The sequence below is a fragment of the Theropithecus gelada genome, chromosome 14, assembly GCF_003255815.1.
Source record: "Theropithecus gelada isolate Dixy chromosome 14, Tgel_1.0, whole genome shotgun sequence".
Classification (NCBI taxonomy): Eukaryota; Metazoa; Chordata; class Mammalia; order Primates; family Cercopithecidae; genus Theropithecus; species Theropithecus gelada.
Window position 1 is genome coordinate 85,361,134 of NC_037682.1, and position 12,115 is coordinate 85,373,248.

The following is a 12,115-nucleotide window of genomic DNA, read 5'->3' on the forward strand; positions in this document are numbered from 1 at the left end:
TTTAGATAAAGTAATAAAACTTTGAGAAATATAAAGAATCTTCTGATTTTGCACAGTTTTGATATGGTGGGAGAGAATATGAGGCACAAAATTCTTTATAGGCTCTTGGAAGCCACTAGATACCAGAATGCTGTGCAAAAAAAGGTAACAAATGAATTTTATATAAATAGCTTCCAAGTGGCCGGGCACAATGGCTCATGCCTGTAATCCCAGCACTTTGGGAGGCTGAGGTGGGCAGATCACGAAGTCAGGAGTTTGAGACCAGCTTGACCAACATGGTGAAACCCCATCTCTACTAAAAATACAAAAATTAGCTGGGTGTGGTGGCGCACACCTGTAATCCCAGCTACTCAGGAGGCTGAGGCAGGAGAATTGCTTGAACTCGGAAGGCGGAGGTTACAGTGAGCCGAGATTGCGCCACAGCACTCCAGCCTGGGCGACAGAGCAAGACTCTGTCTTAAAAAAAAAAAAAAAAAAAGTTTCCAAGTGTTTCTGGAGAGCATTTTCATTCTCTTGTAATAAAACTAACAAGAGCTCTATATTATGAATCTTGCAAGCATTTTATTTCTTTTCCTTTTTTCCAGTATAGAACTGTTTTAGCCATTTATTTTATGATAACATTCACATTTTCAATAAACTAAAAGTCATTTGGAATTCAGGTAAATTAGTTTCTTCTTTCATTAAGAAAGAAGCTTTGCAGTATAGCATGTTGTCTTAACATCTAAATATTGTGAAAATAATAAAAATAGTTTAGTCCTTTTTCACAGTAGTATGTTCATGTTTTTACATTTTAAAAGTTCCATTTTGGCCAGGTGCGGTGGCTCACACCTGTAATCCCAGCACTTTGGGAGGCTGAGGCGGGCGGATCACGAGGTCGGGAGTTCGAGACCATCCTGGCCAATATGGTGAAACCCCATCTCTACTAAAAATACAAAAATTAGCTGGGCATGGGCACTCGCCTGTAGTCCCAGCTACTCGGGAGGCTGAGTCAGGAGAATCGCTTGAACCCGGGAGGTAGTGGTGCAGTGAGCCGAGATCGTGCCACTGCACTCCAGCCTGGGTGACAAAGCAAGATGTTGTCTCAAAAAAAAAAAAAAAAAAAAGTTCCATTTTAAGTGGAACATGTTAAACTATGCCAAAGGGATATGCCAAAATCCATACTGGGACAAACTATAGACTGACCATGTCATTTCATCAAATAAATTGGAAGGTAAAAACTTGGAGACAGAAGAGATTAAAAGAGACTTGTAATATTGTCCTCCGGGTTAGGATACTTAGGCTCGTACCTCTTAGTCTCTGCCTCGTTCTCGTTCCTGTGAGTCTTTTTAAAAAAAATCTGTTAAATGATGAGGTTCAATCATGTGATTTCTAAAGTCATATCCAACTCTGAAATTCTAAATATGTTGGTAATATGAATAGAATCAGATGAAGGAAGGGTTGGTGGCATAAAGCCTGATGGTGGATCACATTTGGCTCTGGGCATGTGTACTTTCCATGTTAGGTCACCCCACTCTAAGTGCCATCCCCTGAAACACAGCTTTTTCTAATCTCACTCTAGGTGTCATCCCCTAAAACCCAGATTTTTCCAATCTCTCTGTAGGTGTCAACCCCTAAAACTCAGGTTTTTCCAAATGTGAACCACTTTCCATACCTTCCAGGACCCTTCCCACAGAGGTTGCAGAGCACAACAGTTCACAGGTCCTGGAATTAGACTGCCTTTCACAAGAAATGTGATGTGAAAAGTTATGCACCTTAATTTTCTAATCTTCTAAATAGAGTAGTCTGCAAAATAGAGAGATATTGTGGGGATTAAATGAGATGATGCATGTAAAGTACTTAGAACACACAAAAAGAGAGGCTATAGAAAGATATGAACCAGTCCCAATGAATGGATCATATTTAGATCCTAATTCAATTAAACTTAAACAACATTTATTATATTTTTGAGACAAGCTTAAATTTGCATACTGCCTAGATACTTGATGAAATTGAGGAATTGTTACTTTTTACAGACATTGTAATAACATTCTGGCTACATTTTAAAAAAGAGAGAGAGCCTTGTTCTTTTAAAGATATATACTGAAATGTTTAAAAGTGAAATGAAAAAAAAAATCCATTTTAAAAAAGTGCCCTGGAGAAAATTCGTATGTTTATTTTGTGACTAGCCTCTACTTAACTCTCCAGCCTTATTTCTCAGAGCAGCTAACTCCTAGGTACCCCAGACTCCTTTTAGTTCACTCAGTGTGTCATTGTTCTGTTTCACTCCCATGCTTACACTCACTGAGCTCTTTGCATGGGAGCCCTCTTCCTCCTCCTCCTTTTTCTTCTTCCTCCTCCCCCTCCTCCTCCTCCTCCTCCACTTCCTTCTCCTCCTTTTTTTTTTTTGAGACAGGATCCTGCTGTGTCATTCAGGCTGAAATACAGTGGCACAATCGGGGCCCACTACAACCTGGACCTCCTAGGCTCAAGGGATCCTCCCACCGCACTGTCCCTTCCACCCGAGTAACTGAGACTGAACACACATGCCACCACACCTAGCTAATGTTTTTACTTTTCGTAGAGCATGTCTATGTTCTATTTTTTTCTATACCCTTTTTTTCTTTTCTTTTTTTTTTTTTTTTGAGACAGGGTTTTGAGACAGGGTCTTGCTCTGTCGCCCAGGCTGGAGTGCAGTGGCGTGATCTCAGCCGACTGTACTGCAACGGCTGCCTCCCGGGTTCCAGGCATCCTTCCCACCTCAGCTTGCCACACACTACCACGCCCCACTAGAGCATCTCTATCTTCTAACTGGCATTCATTCATCCTTCAGTTTTGGGTCTGATGATCCTTCCTCTGGGAATCCTATCCTGACATCCCTAGGCTGGGTTACACACACTGCCACTACATACTGCTGACACTGATTGCTACACTGTGCTGTAATTGTCTATTTTTCTATTTCCTCCAATGGACTATGATTTTTTTTAGATGGATGATTATGTACTTTAAGTCTCAAGGATTGGAAACAGTAAGTGGTTTCTAGAAAGATACTAAAAGGCTGGACCAAGACAGCAGTTGTAGGAATGGAGAGCAGAGGCAAGATTTAAAAGAGGTTGAAATAGAATGGAGAGAATTCATTGCCTGACCAGGTTTGGGAGGACAAGGGTGGAGAGGAGTCAGAGACAATCCAGAGGTGTCTAACATGGAAACGTAGCCAAGATTCAGAAAATAGGAGGCTTAAGCAAGGGAAGTGATGAGTTTTCATGAAGACATTGTTTGAAATTTACTGTAATGTGATTCAGAGAAACAAATGTTTAGTTATAAACAGTACAGCCTGTTTTAGTTTTTAAAAAGCACTGAATTTAAAGCCAAGAATGCTAGATTCCAGTCCTAGCTTTGCCAGTTATTAGCTTTATGACTTTGAGCAAATCACATAACCATTTTAAAGCCAATTTTTTTCTCCATGAAAATGCTTGATAATACTTTCTTCACCTTCCTCTCAAAGTGGTTATCAAAGTAGTATCAGTCATAGGTGATGATTTGTATACAAAAGAAAATAGAAGTGAGAAATGAAATGTTGGAATTGGAAGGAATAAAGGTAATGAGTCATTATTATAAGTATCTGTTTTTAATTTAGCATTGATCAGAAAAGGAGGGTAAAGTGGGCCCTGACAAAGTTTTAGAATAGGAGGGCTGAACATGGCCAGTAAAAGTTTTAAGCTATTCTATAAATAAAAGGATTCAATAATATTTCCAGTCTCTATCTGCTGCAGATAAGAAGCCAACTCCAACAGGAGGAAGAGTACCATAACTCTGAGCAGGAAAGAATGAGGAATGAAATCTCTGACCTAACAGAAGAGCTTCATCAGAAGGAGATCACTATAGCAACTGTCACGAAGAAAGCTGCCCTTCTGGAAAAACAGTTAAAAATGGAATTAGAAATAAAAGAAAAAATGTTAGCAAAAGAACAGGTATGCAAACAGGCAGAACAGTGCTTGTCTAGGGCACACTCTTGCTCAGTGCCAACTGGAGCCTTCATTATTGACTAATGAAAACATTGCATTTCTTGGTATTATTTCTGAGACTAGCTTCACAGAAATGCTTTGTGGTGTTACATAAATAAAACCTTTGAGAGATAACACGAAGTGTCACCAACAAAAAGCACTAGGGCAATGACAGTGCAAGACAATTTCATTCAATCTCTTCTTTCCATTTTCTTGTAACCTATATTCTGATCACCTCCCACAGTACACTCTAATCAAATATTTCTTTCTGAGTATTTTTTTTCTGTATTTCTCTTCCATTAACATTTTTATCTTTAAAAAGAAGTCTCTATTCCATCTCTTCTTCAACACTTCCCACCCCTCCCCCACATTTCATGTATTTCTTTTAGGCTTTTTACAAATGGATGTTGAAACATGAAAATTAGTTCATATTACTGAACATGCAAATGCACAGCATGGTGCATGGGGAAAAACAGCAATTGTAACATTCTTCTGTTGAAATACAAGTAATGTCTACATCCTTCCTTTCCTTCCTGCCTATTTATTTTTTAAATTCCCTCCATCCCTTACTCATGATCAAATGGATGGCCTACTATTGAAAGCACAGGGTTTATCTGCCTTTTTACCCCAAATCTAAAGGTTTTGACAGCATCATTTAATAATTTTCTAGGCATATGAGGGTCACTTCACAAATAGCACGCCTAAAATTGTGTGAATTATGAAAACCGAAAAGATTTAGCCTTTGCCCAGTTGTAAGCCTTAAACCGCGATTTATTGGTGCAGTACACAGGAAAACAGCACAGATGGGAAAATCGCTTTGGTTGTACCTGTAGAGGGAGGGATGTTTTACAGGTGTTAACAGTGATGTGGGTAGTTGGATTATGAATAATTTTTATTTTCACCTTTATATTTTTGTACATTCTCTAGGTTTTGCCAATGAGCAAATAATTAGTAAGTGACAAAAGTAAATCTTTTTAAGGCAGGTGTTTTATACAGAAATGAGTCCTGGAGAAATCAAAGGACAGATACTATATCCAAGTCTTGTCAAGTAGAATAAATCAGGGAAAGATAAAATAAATTGAGAGACAAAATGAAGTAGTCATTTAAAAAGATGGAACTTTGGCAGAAATATCAGAAAGAACAAAATTAAACATGAAAGTTATGTATTGCCTATTGTAAAAATTAATCAGTTGTTGAATAAATTTAATGGACAGTTATTCAAACATGTTTTTAACATGTGCTTTTTCTGGTGACAATTTGCATACAATAGAAAATAGAAACCAGAAATTGAATTTTGGGATTAGAAGACAAAAGTAAATGAATCATTACTGAAAGTATATGTTTGTAGTTTAGCATTGATCAGAAAAAGACATAAAGTGGTGCCTGCCAAAGATATAAGAACTAAATCAGAATACTTGAATGTTATTGATTATACTGAATAAGTATTTCCCTTCATTACACTTAGAAAATATTTGTATTCGCAAAACAAAATTTTAATAGAATTATGAGTTTTTATTACGAATTTTACATTTACCTTTTATCTACTAATTTCAGGTCTCAGATATGAAATATAAAGCTGTCAGAACTGAAAACACACATCTAAAAGGAATGATGGGAGATTTAGACCCTGGACGATACATGGTAATATGCTGACATCATTCAATAAATTGAACAAAGAGATTACTGAATTGGCCACAATTAACTCAGACATCATTTATTGAGCACTTGCTATGTGTTAGACACGAAGGAGTTGGATGGTAAATTATCTTGCACTTCAGCTGAGGTTACTTTTATCCTCAGGCTAGAACATTGGAATGTCTGATTTTCTCCCTTGTTCTTTGGTTGGATTGGGCTCAAGTCTGATCATTTCCCTCAAAGATGCCAAGCATGCTATTTCCTTGCTTTTGTTCTTGCTGTTGCCTTTGAAATCCTACATCCTACATGGCCTGATTCAAGTGCCAATCTTCCCCCAACGAAGCCACCCCTGAAACCCCAGTCAGAATGAATACCACATTTAGTTTGTATTTTGTTCTGGCTTGTTTTGTTGCTTGTCACTTTCCCAGTGGATGGCAAGCAGGGAACCATGTCTTATTGGTGTTTGTTTCACCAGTACCTCACATCTTCAGGCATAAAGTAAGTGTTCAATGAGTGTTGGTTGATTTAAAAGAGGGAGAAATGAATGAATTACTGAGGATAAGGACTTCTGGTTTTAACCAATGGCTCTATAGGTTTACACAAAGGAACTTAAACAGTCTCTGTTTATCTCCTTTTTTTTTTTGAGATGGAATCTCGCTCTGATGCCCAGGCCAGAGTGCAATGGCGCAATCTCGGCTCACTGCAAACTCCGCCTCCTGGGTTCACGCCATTCTCCTGCCTCAGCCTCCTTAGTAGCTGGTACCACAGGCGCCCACCATCACACCTGGCTAATTTTTTTTTCTGTATTTTTAGTAGAGACGGGGTTTCACCGCATTAGCCAAGATGGTCTCAATCTCCCGACCTTGTGATCCACTCGCCTTGGCCTCCCAAAGTGCTGGGATTACAGGCCTGAGCCACCGCGCCGGGCTTCTGCATCTCCTTTCAATTGTTTAATGTAACAATAGAAAGTTGATCTTTATACGAGAATTTTTATTTATTGAATGAATGAAATATTGTTAACTTGTTATCATTTATTTGCTCTGAGGAAATTCTAAGATAATTTTCTACCATAGGAGGAATGGAAAGGATAAGAGATGAAAATGGTCATTACTTAATCAGGCCTCAGTTTCCTCAGCTATAAAATGAGGGAATTGAATTAAGCATTCTCCATTGGCCCTCCTTAAGCTATCATACTATATTTCTGTGATATTATGTACTTATTTTCATAATGGTCCATATTCTAGCATCGAAATAGTAGAAACGTTCTGGAAGCATTCTGTCTTCTTCTTTGGGCATGGTTAATGAATCCTGTGATTGGAGTACAGATGAATAAAAAGTAAGGCATAAGTGATTTTCCTATTTGTTACGTTGAAAAAACTGTGTGTCACCTATGACACTTTTGTTTCTAAATGCTGAACACACAAAAAGTTAAATCAGATCCTGACTCCATGAGTGCCTTTTTCACTCACAAAATGGTATTTGTGTTTTTTTTTTTTTTACATTTCAGTCTGAATGTTTTTAAAGTGTAAATTCTGGGTTATCACAGCCCCCACTGAGCGTGCCTAATTCTGGCTCCTTTAGGAGTTTGACTTTGTTCACCTTTTTGTGTTTTTAAGAAATAGCAGACACAGAGATGTATAAAGAAGCTTATGACCCACAATCCTATCCCAATCCAAAGATACCCAGTGCTAACGAATTAGTGTTTGTGGTAGCATTCTGTAACTTTTTCCTTGCATATGCACACATAAGGAGGAGATGGGTTGAATGTTCTTTTACAGAAATAAATGTACAATATATACATTATTCCAAAACTGCATTTTGACAGTCCATGAACATCTCTACAAATCAGTAAACATCCTTTTATTTTTCTAATTTCTTAGAAAAAATGTATATTCATATAAGATATACGTAATTTTTTACAAATTTAATCGTAACTTACATAAGTGCAATTTTAGTGTAGTCATTTTGTTGTTGCTGCTTGCTTTACTCCTCCCTCTTTCCTCCAAACATCTACCCACATTATACGCCCTCCTCTAGATGATACATGTTAACTACTTGGTATGTATTATTTTAAACTTTTTCATACATATACACATATAGTCATATAGTACCTATTTGGGGATTTTATCATCTTTTTAAAGTTGAATCATAACACATACTTCTCTGTCTTGTTTTTGTTCACTCAACAGTATCCCTTGGAATCTTTCCAAGTTAACTAATTTAAGTCTATTTTATTTTTATAATAGCTTGATAATATTCCATGGTGTGTATCAAAATTTATTAAATGATTTTTATAGTTATTTCAGGGATAATTTATTCAACTCTGTTTCCAGAGTTTTGCCTGATGAACAATACTGTAAGAAAAATCCTTATACATACACCTTGGAATAGCCTTCCTAGGAGTAAAATTGCTGATTCAAAGGATATGTTTGTTTTAATTTTAATAGCTATTGTTAAATCATATGTCTACCATCTCTGTATGAGAGTACCTTTTAAAATTTCATTCTTGTAGGCAATAGGTGTTATTGGTCTTTTTAATTTTTGTCATTCTGATGGTTATAAAGTAATTTCTCAATAGGTCTTTAATTTGCATTTCCCTGACTTACCAGGTGAACATATTTTTGTATATTTATTGACAATGTGTACCAATATGAATTAGAAATATCCTTTGCCCATTTTTCTGTTGGCTTATTTGTCTTTTTTGTGTCACCTTTTTATTTTTATTTTTTATTTTTTGAGTTGGAGTCTCACTCTGTCACCCAGGCTGGAGTGCAGTGGTGCAATCTTGGCTCACTGCAGCCTCCACCTCCTGGGTTCAAGCAATTCTCCTGCCTCAGCCTCCCAAGTAGCTGGGATTACAGGCACATACCACCATGCCCAGCTCACTTTTATATATTTTCAGTAGAGACGGGGTGGCCAGGTTGGTCTCAAACTCCTGACCTCAAGTGATCTGCCAGCCTTGGCCTCCCGAAGTGCTGGGATTACAGGTGCGAGCCACTGCGCCCACCCTCATGTCAATTTTTAACAATGCTTTTCCAAATCTGTTGTTTGTAACTTTATGACTTTTTTTGGCCATGCAAAATGCTTTAAACTTCTACTTGATCTCTTTGTTTATAGCTTCTTAGTTTCCTTCTTTGACTAACAGTTCTCCCTTCTAGATATATATAGCGTCAGTTTTTTTTCAAAGATTATTATATCTGTCATCCAAGTCTTTAATCCATTTATTTTGCATGGGATATAAAACGGAAACCAAATTTAAATTTTTATGTAACCATTAAGCTCAATTTATTTAGTTTATCCTGGTAATTTCGTGTTGGATCCTATTTGGAATTGAATTAAGTTTATAGGTTAACTTTGATTTGGCATTTTCATTATAGTAAATTTTTCCATCCGAGAATGGCTTTCCATTTCTTCATATTTTATGTTTTTCAATAAGATCTTACCATTTTCTTTGTATAGGTTATGTCCTTTTCTTTTAAAATGTATTTCTAGGTGTTTTTTAAAGATGAGTTTGCTGTTAAAATAAAAAAATAAAATAAATAACAAAATTTATTCCCAAGTGTTTTGCAATTTTTAGCACTGTTATGAATAAAATATTTTCCTTTTTCAATATCTTGTAACTTATTGTTAATATAGAAAAATACGAATTATCTTATTAATTTAAGTAGACTTTTTACTAGAAGTTTCTTAGGGTTTTCTGAGATACAAAATCATATCAACAAAAATAGTCGTATCTCTTTTCCACTGCCAATAGTAGGTTTTTTCTTTTTGATCATATACCATTTGCTAAAACCTCCAAGAAAATGTTAAATAATTATAGTGCTTGATGGAAATTTTTCTAGTTTTTGATTTTAAGTGATGTGGTTTTAGAGTTTTGCTGTTTCATATATTTGTTCTTAATTTATGGTCTTAGTTATATCTTTTTCTATTTTACTTAGAGTTGTTATTAAGAATTGCTGCTGGTTTTATCAAATGCCTTTTTAGGAAATATGACATTATATGGGTTTTGTTTTTTAATTTATTGATGTGTAATAGACTATGGTTAACAGATTCCCCAATATTGATCCACCTTTGAATTTTTGGAATAAACCTTTTTAGTCATTGTCTTAGTTTGATAGGGCTATTGTAACAAAGTACCAAAAGCTGGCTGGCTTGAAACAACAGAAATTTATTGTCTCACAGTTCTAGAGGCTTGAAGTCCAAATTCAAGGTGTCAGCAGGACTTTGCTCCCTCTGAAACCTGTAGAAGAGAATGCTTCATTACCTCTTCCTGAATTCTGGTAGTTTGCCAACGATCGTTGGCATTCCTTGACTTGTAGATACATGAGCCCAATCCTCTGTCTTCATATGGCATTCTTCCTGTACCTCTGTCTTCACATGGGCATCTTCTTCCTGTGCTTCTTCCCATCATCCTCTCTCCTTTTGTGTCTGTTTCTGTGCCCAAATTTTCCCATTTTATAGGATGCTAGTCCTATTGGATTGGGGCCCACCCTAGTAACCTCATTTTTTCTCTGTAAAGACCCTGTTTTCAAATAAGGTCACATTCTGAGGTACCGAGGGTTAGGATTTCAACATGTCTTTTTGGGAGTAGCACAACTAAACTTATAATAGCCATATCTTAGCAATTTTGATATACTATCGGATTCTATGTGATAATATTTTATTTAGAAATGAAGATCTGCAGACCTCCAGTTTCAAAACGGTGGCATAAAAGTAAACTGGCTTAATTCCCTCCACAGAATACCAAAAACAAATATGTAAATAAAGGCTATATATGACAAGTGTACAGCTAACATCACACTAAATGGGGAAGAATTGAAACCCTTTCCTCTAAGATCTGGAACAAGATAAGGATGCCCACTTTCACCACTTTTATTCAGCATAATACTCAAGTCCTGACCAGAGCAATTAGGCAAGAGAAAGACACAAAAGGGCATCCAAATTGGAAAGGAAGAAGTCAAATGAACTCTGTTCACAGATGATATGATCTTATGCTTAGAAAACCCTAAAGACTCCACCAAAAAAACTGTTAGAATTGATAAACAAATTCAGTAAAGTTTCAGGATATAAAAACATACCAAAATAAGTAACATTTTTATACGTCAATAGTGAATAATCTGAAAAAGAAGTCAAGAAAGCAATCTCACTTACAATAATTACAAAGAATATGAAATACCTAAGAATCAAAAGAAGTGAAAGATATATACAAGGAAAACTATATATTTCTGATGAAAGAAATTGAAGAGGACAAAAAAATGGAAAGATATTCCATTCTCGTGTATTGGAAGATTTAATATTATTAAAATGATAATACTACCCACAGCAATGTACAGATTCAGTGTGATCCCTTCAAAATGCCAATGACATTCTTCAAAGAAACAGAAAAAAAACTATCCTAAAATTTATATGCAAAAACAGAAGACCCTGAATAGCCAAAGAAACCCTAAGTAGAAAGAACAAAGATGGAGACAGTATACTACCTGACTTCAAAATATACTACAAAGCTATAGTAACCAAATCAACATGGTACTGGCATAAAAACAGACACATAGACAAATGGAACAGAATAGAGGACCCAGATGTAAACCCATGCATTTAGAGCCAACGAATCTTCGATAACCACAGTGAGATACCACTTCACACCCACTAGAATGACTAAAATTCGATATATTGAAATAATGTATTTTCAAGAATATACAATAGGGAAAGGGTAGCCTCTTCAATAAATAGTGCTAGAAAAACTGGTAATTACATGTAGAAGAATAAAACTAGACTCCTATCTCTCACCAAACAAAAATCAAATAAAAATTGATTAAAGACTTAAATCTAAGACCTGAAACTATGAAACTAATAAAAGAAAACATTAGGAAAATACTCCATGACTTTAGTTTGAGCAAAGATTTTTTTGTGTAAGATCTAAAAATACAGGCAATCAAAGGAAAAATAGGTAAGTGGGATAATATCAAGCTGAAAAGCTTCTGCACAGCAAAGAAAAGAATCAACAAAGTGAAAAGATGACCCACAGAATGCAAGAAAATATTTGCAAACTATCCATATGACAAGGAATTAATAGCCAAAAAATATGAGGAGCTCAAACAACTCAATAGTTAAAAAATAATAATAATAATTTGATTTAATAATGTTCAAAAGATCTGAATAGACATTTCTCAAAAGAATACATACAAATGGCCAACAGATATATGAAAAAAAAGTTCAGTATCACTAATCATCAGAGAAATGCAAATCAAAACCACAATCAGATATCATCATATCCCAGTTAAAATGACTTTTATTTAAAAAGACAGATAATAGTGGATGCTGGCAAGGATCTCGACGAAGGGCAACCCTCATACACTGTTGGTGGGAATGTAAATTAGTATAGCACCTATGGATAACAGTATAAAGTTTTCTCAAAAAACTAAAACTAGAACTATGATATGGTCCAGTAATTCCACTACTGGGTATATATCCAAAAGAAAGGAATCAATATATCAAAAAGA

At 35.8% G+C, this 12,115-nt stretch overlaps 1 protein-coding gene across 1 annotated transcript in view; it reads left to right on the forward strand.

Moving 5' to 3' along the window:
• The window catches only part of DEUP1 (deuterosome assembly protein 1), a 98,523-nt gene that overhangs the window by 63,088 nt on the left and 23,320 nt on the right, over positions 1–12,115 (forward strand). The window contains exons 10-11 of the mRNA XM_025357394.1: positions 3,750–3,947; positions 5,535–5,621. Of these exons, the coding sequence (XP_025213179.1) occupies positions 3,750–3,947; positions 5,535–5,621 (285 nt within the window). The remainder of the gene's footprint in view (positions 1–3,749; positions 3,948–5,534; positions 5,622–12,115) is intronic.